General features: G+C 34.6%; 1 protein-coding gene across 1 annotated transcript; it reads left to right on the top strand.

Moving 5' to 3' along the window:
- Positions 1 to 282: 282 nt before the first annotated feature.
- Positions 283 to 12,413, top strand: scd (stearoyl-CoA desaturase (delta-9-desaturase)). Its single transcript, XM_079801068.1, has 6 exons — positions 283 to 781; positions 927 to 1,142; positions 4,031 to 4,161; positions 6,117 to 6,322; positions 6,401 to 6,633; positions 11,249 to 12,413. Exons 2-6 carry the CDS (start codon positions 935 to 937, stop codon positions 11,446 to 11,448), a joined length of 978 nt encoding a protein of 325 aa, XP_079657194.1. The 5' UTR covers positions 283 to 781; positions 927 to 934; the 3' UTR covers positions 11,449 to 12,413.
- The last annotated feature ends 2,631 nt before the right edge of the window (positions 12,414 to 15,044 follow it).

Raw genomic sequence — 15,044 nt, 5'->3', positions numbered from 1 at the left:
AAAATTAATTTCAAAAAGAGAATAAACACCTTGTTGAATTCAAACGAATCGATTCCTTTAAACAAACGAATCGATTCATCCAAAAATTAAGGCGTTTTTGATTCAACAAAACTAAAAGACGCCTTGAAAACACTGAGCGTACTGATAAAACACACGGATTATTTCATATAAATGTTAATCTTCTGTACTGATTTCTTTAAGGTTGAGAAAATGTGTCCCTGGCGATTCATTCAAACGAACCGATTCATTTATTTGACATGCGTAGGCTTAATTAAAAAGAGTGACACATTTTTTTGGGAAAACACCAGGGCAACTCTAGTTCACTTCTGTTATCAGTGTATCAGTACTTCGCATCTTTTATGCTCGTTATAAAGTCAAAACTAGTTTAAAAATAACGTCGTTTGTGATGAAATGGGGCTTGTGGCGGTGACAGCGCGAGCTCGCGGCTGATTGGCTGCTGAGGAGAAACTCCTCGCCGGTGGGGTGAGCGGATTCACAGTATAAATGCGCGAAGCGACTCCGGCGAAATTCGGTTGTACGGGATGCTGGTGCGAAGTGGATAAAGAGAACGCGAACATCAGATGAGCATCAGCCAATCCGTGCAGTCCCAGGAAGGTGGCATCAAACTCTCTGACCAATCACAGCGCGCTATTCCTCCGCTCGCGACAGCGCTACGCATCACCGTCAACAGCAGCTGCTACGCGCACCTCAGCTCGTGCACGTTTGGATATCCTCAGTACGCGTTCTTCTTTTCATCCGCGCTGAATTCATCCGCAGTTTGGTGAGTTTTTCCTGCTTCTCCCTTCACTAAATGTGTTTTTTTCCCCTGTGGTGTCATGACCCAGTTTATCCTGCCGGTTCTGCTGCATCGCAGTTGCATTGACTAACGGAAGTGTGTGTGTGTGTGTGTGTGTGTGTGTTTGCAGTGCTCATCATGCCTGATATGGATATTAAAGCTCAAGTGTGGCGGCCGGAGCAGACCGTGGAGGACGTGTTTGACCACTCGTATAAAGAGAAAGAGGGGCCCAAACCTCCCGTCGTCATAGTGTGGAGAAATGTCGTCCTGATGACCCTCCTGCACACCGGGGCCCTTTATGGGCTCCTCCTGGTCCCTTCAGCATCTGTGCTCACGCTCATCTGGAGTGAGTATCTTGCGTGCTATTCTTACCATTAAAGGTGCAATATGTAAGATTTTAGGGTTGAGATATTAACTCGGAGTGTGTTGACTTGTGTGCTTACATCATCCCAAATGTTTCCAAAAATGTTTAAATCCAAAGAAATAAGCCGTTTTAAATTGTCCGAGCGTCGCATATTGACGACGTCATACGCGCGCGGCTTTATTTTGTAGTCTTATAAGCTGGTGTTCTTTATTTACCTCCATGTTTTACCGCCTGCAGTGTGCTCAGTTGGTCAAATTCCACTAAATTTTTTTCAACTAAATATCCAAATAAATCGAATTATTAAACTAAATTAACCATATAAACTAAATTACTGATCTAAAGCCCACGCTGTCACTGTATGATAATTGAACTGATGACATCACCGTTTTCTCCGGAGCGGCTGTACGGCTGAATCAAATTCTGTTGCATTATTTTGCCGTTTAACACTGTGAAGCTGCTTTGAAACAATCGCCATTGTTTAAAGCGCTATATAAATAAGGTTGACTTGACTTGAACAAGTGTCTCATTAGTAGCGCTGAGCGAACGCACAGAGTAGCATTATAACATCAACCAAGCGGCAACGCAATACTGAAGTGAGTTAAACTGCAGTTCATGGACTGGCCACTAGAGGAGCAGAATCTCATTGAGCTCATGTTAAAATGGCCAACTTTACAGCAGAAGAACACATGTTTACAGTCTGGGACAAACTGTGCTTTTGGTCTGTACGGCTAATGTTGCCCTTCATGACGACTGTGAGGGGGGGGGGATTTATTTATAACTCATTCGTTTACATTATATAAAGCCTTAAAGTTCTGCATAATTAAGGGCGTGGCCACTTTGAGTGACGGGTGGATTGCTGTTTGTCTGCTGTCTGTTAGTCATCAGCTCCGCCCACGTCCCGCCTCTTTGCCCATTTTATGTTATCCGAGAGTGATGCACGTACAAGATGGCGACGGCCAGCTCGACCCGACTTTACACTTCAAAACTGCTCTTCAGATCCTATGAGTGACGTCACGGACACTACGGCCATATTTATTTTACAGTCTATGCTTTCAACACACTCAAATGTGTGTGATATGATAAAAAAAAGTGCTGCGTTCCCCCACACACACACACATGAGCGGAAGAAGCGGAAGCGCTCGTCTGACAGAATAAAAGCAAGACACGCCTTTGTCGCCTCTATCAGCGAAAAATTACATATTGTGCCTTTAATTTTATGCACTTTAAAATGCATGGTTTGCACATGTTGTATTCACAAATGCAATCCAAACTCTCATTTAAATGCGAATCCACACTGAAAACAGGAAGGAAATGAGCAGGTCGCGCGTAAATAAACACTGAAACACGTGGTGCATATTTATTTAAATTGTTACCTAACGTTAAACTATACGCTACATGGCGTTAAACTATACGCTACATGACTTTAAACTATACGCTACATGACGTTAAACTATACGCTACATTGTGTTAAACTATACGCTACATAACGTTAAACTATACGCTACATGACTTTAAACTATACGCTACATGACGTTAAACTATACGCTACATTGTGTTAAACTATACGCTACATGACGTTAAACTATACGCTACATGACATTAAACTAAACGATACATTGCGTTAAACTATATGCTACATGACGTTAAACTATACGCTAAATGTCGTTAAACTAAATGCTACATAACGTTAAACTATACGCTACATGTCGTTAAACTATACGCTACATGACATTAAACTATACACTACATAACGTTAAACTATACGCCACATGACGTTAAACTATACACTAAATGTCGTTAAACTATACGCTACATGACATTAAACTATACACTACATAACGTTAAACTATACGCTACATGACGTTAAACTATACACTAAATGTCGTTAAACTATACGCTACATAACGTTAAACTATACGTTACATGACGTTAAACTATATACTAAATGTCGTTAAACTATACGCTACATGGCGTTAAACTATACACTACATAACATAACGTTAAACTATACGCTACATGATGTTAAACGATACACTAAATGTCGTTAAACTATACGCTACATGACATTAAACTATACGTTACATGACGTGAAACTATACGCTAAATGTTGTTAAACTATACGCTATATAACGTTAAACTATACGCTACATGTCGTTAAACTATACGCTACATGACGTTAAACTATACGTTAAATTTACGTTATACTATATGTTACATGACGTTAAACTATACGCTACATAACATAACGTTAAACTATACGTTACATGGCGTTAAACTCTGCGCTACATGACGTTAAACTATACGTTACATGACGTTAAACTATACGCTAAATGACGTTAAACTATACGTTACATGGCGTTAAACTATACGCTACATGACGTTAAACTATACGTTACATGACGTTAAACTATACGCTAAATGTCGTTAAACTATACGCTACATAACGTTAAACTATACGTTACATGACGTTAAACTATACACTAAATGTTGTTTAACTATATGCAACATGACGTTGAACTATACGTTTTGCTCGACAAAATAGTTCCAAACAAAGCGTCAGGAGTGTTTTGCGTCTCTGAACGACACACGGTGGTGTTACTGAATGAACGAATCATTTGAGTGAATGATTCAATGACTCGCTCATTAACAGTGACTCACTGCCACTTACTGGCGGTTTTAATTCCACATTTAAAGTATTTTTAAAATAATTTCTGCATGTGTAACAGCAGGTTAAACTGAACTGACGTGTGTTAGTGATTGTGAGGGAAGTGTGTGCATTAATAATTGAAGATTCCTTTGTGTCTGTAGCTCCATTATATTTCCATGTGATGATGAGGGATTATTATGGTCTGTGGGTTTGTTTTGCGCAGCTCTGGCGTGTTTCGTGTACAGCGCTCTGGGCATCACCGCGGGCGCCCACAGGCTCTGGAGTCACAGGTCATATAAAGCCTCTTTACCTCTCCGGATATTCCTGGCCTTCGCCAACTCCATGGCTTTCCAGGTGAGCCTCTCTGAAGCACAGCTGTCCTGCACTCGTTCTTTATTCTGTCTGTTTTCCACAAGTCACAATAACACTCAAGGGATGCCAACTCTGAAATGGCACAAATGGAAGTCAGGAGCAAAAACACAAATGACAACTCTCTTATAAACATAATATAATCACGATTCTGTCATTTACAAGAGCTTCTGACTAAATATTATTAATTTTGCTGTAGTCTATTTAAAATGTTTAACAAGAAATCTCTTGAGTGAATGATTCAATGACTCACTCATAAATACTTGTTTCATTACTGGATGAATCAGTGTTTTTAAACAAATCTCTTGAGTGAATGATTCAGTGACTCACTTATAAAGACTTGTTTCCTTACTGGATGAATCAGTGTTTCTGAACAAAAGTCTTTATGAGTGAGTCATTGAATCATTCATTCAAGAGATTTTTCATTACTGGATGAATCAGTGTTTCTGAACAAATCTCTTGAATGAATGATTCAATGACTCACTTATAAAGACTTGTTTCCTTACTGGATGAATCAGTGTTTCTGAACAAAAGTCTTTATGAGTGAGTCATTGAATCATTCATTCAAGAGATTTTTCATTACTGGATGAATCAGTGTTTCTGAACAAATCTCTTGAATGAATGATTCAATGACTCACTTATAAAGACTTGTTTCTTTACTAAATGATCAGCGTTTTAAACAAATCTCTTGAGGGAATGATTCAATGACTCACTCATAAAGACTTGTTTCATTACTGGATGAATCAGTGTTTCTGAACAAAAGTCTTTGAGTGAGTCATTGAATCATTAATTCAAGAGAAGGTTCATTACTGGATGAATCAGTGTTTCTGAACAAAAGTCTTTGAGTGAGTCATTGAATCATTAATTCAAGAGAAGGTTCATTACTAAATGAATCAGCGTTTTGAACAAATCTCTTGAATGAATGATTCAATGACTTGCTTATAAAGACTCGTTTCTTAACTAAATAAATCAGTGTTTTTGAACAAATCTCTTGAGTGAATGATTCAGTGACTCACTTATAAAGACTTGTTTCATTACTGGATGAATCAGTGTTTCTGAACAAATCTCTTGAGTGAATGATTCAGTGACTCACTTATAAAGACTTGTTTCCTTACTGGATGAATCAGTGTTTCTGAACAAATCTCTTGAGTGAATGATTCAGTGACTCACTCATAAAGACTTGTTTCATTACTGGATGAATCAGTGTTTCTGAACAAATCTCTTGAATGAATGATTCAATGACTCACTTATAAAGACTTGTTTCTTTACTAAATGATCAGCGTTTTAAACAAATCTCTTGAGGGAATGATTCAATGACTCACTCATAAAGACTTGTTTCATTACTGGATGAATCAGTGTTTCTGAACAAATCTCTTGAGGGAATGATTCAATGACTCACTCATAAAGACTTGTTTCATTACTGGATGAATCAGTGTTTCTGAACAAATCTCTTGAATGAATGATTCAATGACTCACTTATAAAGACTTGTTTCTTTACTAAATGATCAGCGTTTTAAACAAATCTCTTGAGGGAATGATTCAATGACTCACTCATAAAGACTTGTTTCATTACTGGATGAATCAGTGTTTCTGAACAAATCTCTTGGGTGAATGATTCAGTGACTCACTTATAAAGACTCATTTCCTTACTGGATGAATCATTGTTTTTAAATGAATCTCTTGAATGAATCGATGACAAATGCATATTTTAACAGTCGCTTATCGCCACCTACTGGTGTATCAATGCAATATTGTAAGAATTAATCGTGCAGCTCAGCTAAAAGTTGTAATAAAGTGTATAACGTGTGCATTCGACTGCCATTTCTGTCTATTCTCTGTTTAACAGAACTTAATTCTGGGATTATTTAAGGGTGTATTGCAGTGTTTCCTTTGGTTGGTTGTGTAGAAATGCCCCGTTTCATCCGCTCTCTCCGCTGTAGAACGACATCTACGAGTGGTCACGTGATCATCGCGTCCACCACAAGTACTCGGAGACGGACGCCGACCCCCACAATGCAGTGCGTGGGTTCTTCTTCGCCCACATCGGCTGGCTGCTGGTCCGCAAACACCCAGATGTCATCGAGAAGGGCCGCAAGCTGGAGATCACCGACCTGAAGGCCGACCCGGTGGTCATGTTCCAGAGGACGTGAGTGTGAACGCACTCTGGCCTGTGATTGGTGGCTTTATCTGTGGGTCAGGCATTGATTGGTGTTCCCTGTCTCAGGCACTACAAGCCGTCCGTGCTGCTGATGTGCTTCTTCGTGCCCATGGCCGTGCCCTGCTTCCTGTGGGGCGAGTCTCTGTGGGTGGCGTATTTCGTGCCCACCGTGCTCAGATACACACTGGTGTTAAACGCCACCTGGCTGGTCAATAGTGCCGCCCACATGTGGGGAAACCGGCCCTACGACAGCAAAATCAACCCCAGGGAGAACCGGTTCGTCACCTTCAGCGCCATCGGTACGTCTCACACACACACTCACCCGCTTCACCATCTGTGTGTGTGTGTTCATGCTCAGAACCAGTGTTGGGGGAAACGCATTACAAGTAACTTGAGTTATGTAATAATATTACTTTTTCCAAGTAACTAGAAAAGTAATGCATTACTTTTCAAATTTAGAACAAAATATCGGAGTTACTTTTTCAAAAAAAGTAACGCAAGTTACTTTTTCACATTAATTTGACTGACAGCTCTCCTGCCCCCATGTTGAGAAAAATAAGTGCAGAGGCGTGTGTGTGTGTGTGTGTGTGTGTGTGTGTGTGTGTGTGAACATGATGGTTATTGTAGTTCCAGACTAAATGTGAGCATTTATTTATCTCGCTTGCACAATAAAGATTCTGTACTCCTCAAAATGGTTAAAATCAGTCAAATGCAAAATCAGAGCACCATGCAAACCTCCAATAATTAAATGTTCAATAAAACAACTATTTTTATGCATAATCTACCTTTATATTTAATTTACCAATGTCTTGCTTCTGAGCTTTGATGATGAAAATTACTAGCTTTTTTGTTTTTATTGGTAAAACTTTTTTCTCCTGCATCCTATCCTACTATTATCCAGAATGGCAGCACAGCTGCGCCCTCTACTGTTCATGCGTGAATTTTCATTTTTACCTCAGCCTGGGGCTTATTATTTCAATTTTGGTAGTAAGAGGTCTTTACCGTTGCACAAAAATATAACGTTTTTGTTATAAACAAAAACAAGCCCAGCCCAGGTGAGAATGTGTAACGCAAAAGTAACGTAACGCATTACTTTTCTTAAAAAGTAACTAAGTAACTCAATTAGTTACTTTTTAAGGGAGTAACGCAATATTGTAATGCATTACTTTTCAAAGTAACTTTCCCCAACACTGCTCCGAACACTGGAGAAATAGTGCAGTGTGTTCATTTAACCTCACGTTCAGCTCCAGTGATGTCATTCATAATAATAATAATAATAATAATGATGTACAGTATTGACACATCAAGTGTGTGATGAGCTTCAACCTCATTCCATTGTATTTCATTTCTACTCACTAAACATTTTTTGCATTTAATAAAAGAAAAATCACACATGACAATATTGAACATTACAACAAAAAACGATATAATAATTTATATACAAATATATTTATTTAATTTCTTATATATAATATAGTACAAAGATAATTTTTTTTTATATATATATATAAAACTTACAAATATATTAGAAAATACAATTTTTTCTTAGTTTTGCAGGATATAATTTTCATTATAAAAAATATAATTTATATAATACAAATATATTTAAATAATTTCTTGCCACAATAATATATACAATAAGGGCAAACACATCTAACCTCACGTTCAGCTTCAGTGATGTCATTCATAATAATAATAATAATAATAATAATAATAATGATGTACAGTATTGACACATCATGCTCAAGTGTGTGATGAGCTTTAACCTCATTTCATTATTTCATTTCTACTCACTTTATTTATTTAAAAAAAAAAATTGTATTTAATAATATAAGAATCACACCTGCCAATATTGAACATTACAACAAAAAACCTATATTGATAATTTATCATTTATATAATAAAATTAAATATATATATTTTATAATAAAAATATTTTATAATTTAAAAAATATATAATTTTGTCAAATCATAGTATATTTTTTGATATATAAAAATCTGTTACAAATATATTTGAAAATATGATTTTTTCGTGATAGAATTTTCATTATAAAAATATAATTTATATAATAAAATGTGTGTATAATTTCTTGCCACAATATATTTTTTGATACATAAAAATATTAGTAAACCTAATTTCTTATAATTTGCATGATAGAATATTATATATCAAATATATTTTGCTGCATATTAATATATTTACAATATAGTTTTTTATATTAAAAAAATATTTTAAATTATATATCAAAAAATCTGTTATAAATACATTAGAAAATAGAATTTTTTCGTAATAGAATTTTCATTCTAAAAATGTAATTTATATAATATCTTGCCACAATATATACAATATGTTTTTGTTATATAAAAAATTACAAATTATATATAATAATATTAGTAAACCTAATTTCTTATAATTTGCATGATATAGAATATTATATATCAAATATATTTAGCTGCAAATTAATATATATTTACAATATAGTTTTTTATATTAAAAACATTTAAAATGATATATCCAAAAATGTTACAAAAAAATTTACAAATATATTTTTTACTTAGTTTGCATGATAGAATATTATATATTTATATAGCAAATATATATTTTGCTGCATATTAATATATTTACAATATAGTTTTTAAATAAATAAAAAATATTTAAAATGTGAAACATCAGATCAGAATAGATCACAAAATGTAATTTCTTCTAGTTTGCATGATAGAATTTTATATATTTAGGTTTCAAATATATTTATATAGTATTTTGCTGCATATTAAGTATAAAAATGATATATGAAAAAATATATCAATTTAATTTCTTCTAGTTTGCAGGATATAATTCATTATAAAAAATTACATAATATATGTGTGTGTACTCTGTTAATTATTATTTATATATAAATACACACATTCATGTATATATTTAAGAAATATTTGCATGTATATACTGTATACACATTTATATAATCTATGATATATATAAATATAAATGTTTTATATATAAAAATATTTTTATCTTAATATTTATATCTTAAATATATACATGAATGTGTGTATTTATATATAAATAATAATTAACAGAGCACACACACACATATATTATGTAAACACAAACTTTTATTTTGGATGCGATTAATCTTTTGACAGCCCAATAAAAAATATAATGTGTATAATAAAATATATATTGATCTAATTTCTTGCCACAATAATATATACAATATATTTTTCGATAAATAAAAATATTAGTAAACCTAATTTCTCATAGTTTGCATGATAGAATATTATATATTTACAATTTTGTCCAATCATTGATATATAAAAAATCTGTTACAAATATAGTAGAAAATAAAAAATGTTCTTAGTTTGCATGATATAATTTTCATTATAAAAATGTATATAATTTCTTGCCACAATAATATATACAATATATTTTTCGATAAATAAAAATATTAGTAAACCTAATTTCTCATAGTTTACATGATAGAATATTATATATTTACAATTTTGTCCAATCATAGTATATTTTTTGATATTTAAAAAATGTATATATAAAAAATCTGTTACAAATATATTAGAATATAATTTTTTCTTAGTTTGCATATAATTTTCATTATAAAAATATATGTATATCATTTCTTGCCACAATAATATATACAATATATTTTTCTATAAATAAAAATATTAGTAAACCTAATTTCTCATAGTTTGCATGATAGAATATGATAAATATATTTAGCTGCATATTAATATATTTTTTGATGAATAATGAAAATGTAATTTCTTCTAGTTTGCATGATAGAATATTATATATTTACAATTTTGTCCAATTATAGTATATTTTTGATATATAAAAAATCTGTTACAAATATAGTAGAAAATAAAAAAAATTCTTAGTTTGCATGAAATCATTTTCATTATTAAAATGTATATAATTTCTTGCCACAATAATATATACAATATATTTTTCGATAAATAAAAATATTAGTAAACCTAATTTCTCATAGTTTGCATGATAGAATATTATATATTTACAATTTTGTCCAATCATAGTATATTTTTTGATATTTAAAAAATGTATATATAAAAAATCTGTTACAAATATATTAGAAAATAAAAAAAAATCTTAGTTTGCATATAATTTTCATTATAAAAATATATGTATATCATTTCTTGCCACAATAATATATACAATATATTTTTCGATACATAAAAATATTAGTAAACCTAATTTCTCATAATTTGCATGATAGAATATTATATATATATTTAGCTGCATATTAATATATTTTGATGCATAATGAAAATGTAATTTCTTTTAGTTTGCATGATAGAATATTATACATTTACAATTTTGTCCAATCATAGTATATTTTTGATATATAAAAAAATCTGTTACAAATATAGTAGAAAATAAAAAAAATTCTTAGTTTGCATGATATCATTTTCATTATAAAAATGTATATAATTTCTTGCCACAATAATATATACAATATATTTTTCGATAAATAAAAATATTAGTAAACCTAATTTCTCATAGTTTGCATGATAGAATATTATATATTTACAATTTTGTCCAATCATAGTATATTTTTTGATATTTAAAAAATGTATATATAAAAAATCTGTTACAAATATATTAGAAAATATAATTTTTTCTTAGTTTGCATGATATAATTTTCATTATAAAAATGTATATAATTTCTTGCCACAATAACATATACAATATATTTTTCGATACATAAAAATATTAGTAAACCTAATTTCTCATAGTTTGCATGATAGAATATGATATATTTAGCTGCATATTAATATCTTTTTTGATGCATAATGAAAATGTCATTTCTTCTCGTTTGCATGATGGATAAAGCCCTCCTGCATATTCTGATTAATAACGATCCATCATGTTGAATTTCTCAGGCGAAGGCTTCCATAATTACCACCACACGTTTCCCTTCGACTACGCCACCAGTGAGTTCGGCTGGAAGCTCAACCTCACCACCTGCTTCATCGACCTCATGTGCTTCCTGCGCCTGGCCAGCGACCCCAAGCGCGTATCCCAGGAGGCCGTGCTGGCCCGCGTGCAGCGCACCGGAGACGGGAGCCACAGGAGCGGCTAACCCGACCCGGCCCAGCCCAGAACCGCCAGCCGGACGTCAGGAGGACAATCGGGGAGCTTTCCACAGGGTCCAAGCTTCTGCCACAAATGCCCCCCCCACCCCCAGTCTCGCCTGCGGAGCTTCGACCCGGGATCCGAGCTGTTTGTGTAGCGCTTGTGCAGATTTAGTTTCCGGCTTGTAGATATTTTTGACACCCCAGTCCGATGTTCCGTGGCGAACGCAGGAGCTGAACGCGACCCGGGGCTTTTTGTGTCCGTCCCGGGGGGCGGATCTTACCAAATCTAGCTGTGCAATTTGGAAAGAAATCAATTTATTTAATATTTAACAGCTGCACCTTAACGAATCAAGCAATCGTATTTAATAATTTAATATTGCCAAACTGTTTTGTTGCCATACTTGCACAAATTGTCCGTGTTTCGGAGAGCCTGACTGTGAGTTAACTATAATTTCAGAAGACATTGACGGCTGTAGTTCGCTAACACCATCATCCAAGCATGCTGTGTTAACACAGAACTCTTTTCTATCGCATAGTAACACAGACGGAAACCATAAAATGATAACAACTGCGGTGTTATTGTGCCAAAAGCTGCATGCGTGCCGTGTTTTTGGCTTTTCAGAGATTTTTCGATGCTATTTTTCCATGTTTCGGACTCATTGGACAGGTTGTTAAACCGTTTGGCAACTTTAAAACCATTTGGATTGTAATTTCCTCAGACTTTTCCAGGGACTGGAAGACGCCGCTGTTCCTCTCACGCAGGACGGATCGCCTTATCTTCTTCTCTCTGACCCGTGTGACTCGAGATGCCAAAAAGCGGTTGTGATGTGTTTCTCATGCTGTTTGGAAGAAAACTAATACGATGTTCTTGTTTGTGATGATGATAACAGCCTGTAATAGTGAATGGACTCTTGTTTCTTATAATCTATTACTGGAAATAAAGTCTCAAGCAAAGAGCTAATACACCTTCTCACACGTGCACTTTCTTTGATATAACAATGACTACAGGAATGGGAATATAGAGGAAAGTTCATACAGATCAGGTTCATTTTCTTTTCTTTTTTTAAACATGTTATTGCGTTGCGTGTCTGTACACGTCAGCGGGGATTCATGTACTTCGCTGTAAACTAGTCATTCGTTGCGTTTAGGGAGATTTCAGGGACACTTTTTGCCATTGAGATGACTTGGAAAAAGTGACCCAATCCTCCTGAATAGACCACCCTGTTAAATATTATAGCTGTGAATACATTAAATAATTTTTTTGTGTGCCCATTTGCTCACATAGCAAAAGAAAAGCGCCACAGTAGTGATTTCACAACTTTCAAAAAGAGGGGAAAAATAGAGTGAGATTGATAACGGCAGTGAAAAGAGAGAAATATGTTAATTTTTACCATCACTCCCATAGACGCTATTATTAAACACCCTCACAGCAGCGGGAACTTTTTTATTGTAGCTTGATGCAAAAGTAATAAAATACAAAGTATTAGTGTTATAAATGTACTTTATATATATATATATATATATATATATATATATATATATATATATAATGAAAATACAAAAAACGTTGCAGGATTTACGATATTGACGACCGTTAAAACGCGTCATCACAGTCTGTGAAAAGGGTCTATTCGCCCTAAATGCAACGAATGACTAGTTTACACTGCAGATTCGCTGACACAAGGGCTGCTAATTAATGTCATTATTACTAAATATGACCTACTTATGTCATTTGGCCTCCAGATTTTATAACAGTCTGAAAAAAACCGTGTTAATATCGGTCACTGCCGTGTTGCGTCACGGCGTTCACAACATCCCGGGAATTTCAACAGCAGATCAGCGGCAGCCAATCAGGAGCGCCGTATGACCCCGGCGGACCAATCAGCGCGCGGTTCTCGAATGTACCGAAAGCAGCGCTGAAACGAGACATGATGTTCATTAACGGCTCAGTTTGCGGTTTCAAACAGGTCACATTCTTTTAGTCGCGTAAACTCACGTGATGTGTGTGTGACACACCCTTATCAACACACACACACACACACACACACACACACACACACACACACACTTCTGATGCGATTTACAACATCCCTCTGAAAGATGCTGCGTCACACAAACAAATATCAAACTACTGCATTTGACGCGTTTAATAACATGATCTAAAATAGTCTATTACTCACGTATTGATTAATAAGAGCCTCTGGCTTATGATAAAGTATTAAAAAGAGTCCAGTATCGAGTATATGTGGGTTTTAAATGATGAGAAGTATTGCAGATGTTCTGTATGGCAAGCCGTTTGGACATAAATCCTTCCGAGGATACGAATTCTTGTTGATAATATTAAATATTCGCTAGTTAAAATGCTAATTCTTGATATCAGAAATTGGATTTCTGCTAAAATGACAAGCCGTTTTGGCTTTTAATCATTCACAGGATATGAATTGCTATTAACAATTGAATTGTCACTAGTAAAAACTATAATTCTCGATATCTATCAATGTATTTCTGATATCAATCATTAGGAGAATAATTTCAGATATCTAAAATGGCTTTACTAGTAAATATCACATTCATGATGTCAGACGTTAACATTGTACACAAGTGACCATTATGGCAAGCCACTTTCACGTTTATTCATTCCCAGGAAATGTTCATTCTTGATATCAACGTTTCAATTTTCTCTAGTAAACAATGATGTCATCACTCACAGAAATCAAACTCTTGATATCAAGAATTAAATCTCATCTAGTAAAAACTATAATTCTTGCAAAATCTTTGTCTGCAGTTTGATAATACTGACCAATTAAGCGCCCGCTCGCTCAACCCAGAATGCCCCAATTGGCTGATGAAACATTGATTAAAATGAAAGGGTTAGTTCACCCAAAAATGTAAATTGTGTCATTAATGACTGAGCCTCATGTGGTTGGACACCCGTCAGACCTCCGTTCATCTTCAGACACAAATGAAGATATTTTAGTGTAAATCTGATGCTCTGAAAGGCCTCCATTGGCTCAATGCACTTTACACTCTCAAGACCCTTAAAAGGCACTAAAGACGTCGTTACAAAGTCCATCTCACTACAGCGGCTCTACAATAACTTTATGGAATGACGAGAATAGTTTTTGTGCGCAAAAAAACCCTAAATAACGACTTATATAGTGATGACGATTTCAAAACACGGAATCATGAAGCTTCGAAGCGCTATGAATCACTGAGTCGATTCAGCAGTTTGGATCACCAAAGTCAGCAGTTTGACACGCGATCCGAATCATGATTCGACTCACTGATTCGCAGCTCTTAAACCCTATGGTCTATATTCATAAACCTGGGGCCTCATTTATAAAACTTTGCGTAGGATTTGCGTCAGAAGTGGCGTACGGATGAAACATAGGATGTGCGTACGCACAGAAATATTCGGATTTATAAAACCGTGCGCACGCACGTCCTACGCAGATTTCCCTTAATAAATCACAATCAATTCTAAATGTAGCGCAGCTTTTGCGGCTTCATGTCACGCCCATAGTTGCCTATAAATAGTCCGCGAAACGCCCCCAAGTTAATATTCATCGATTGCGAAATTATGGCAAACACAGAGAGGAAA

This window comes from Gobio gobio (assembly GCF_949357685.1).
Source record: "Gobio gobio genome assembly, chromosome: 20".
NCBI lineage: Eukaryota > Metazoa > Chordata > Actinopteri > Cypriniformes > Gobionidae > Gobio > Gobio gobio.
Note: the sequence above shows the minus strand (reverse complement) of the source record. Positions and strands in the feature narration are given on the sequence as shown.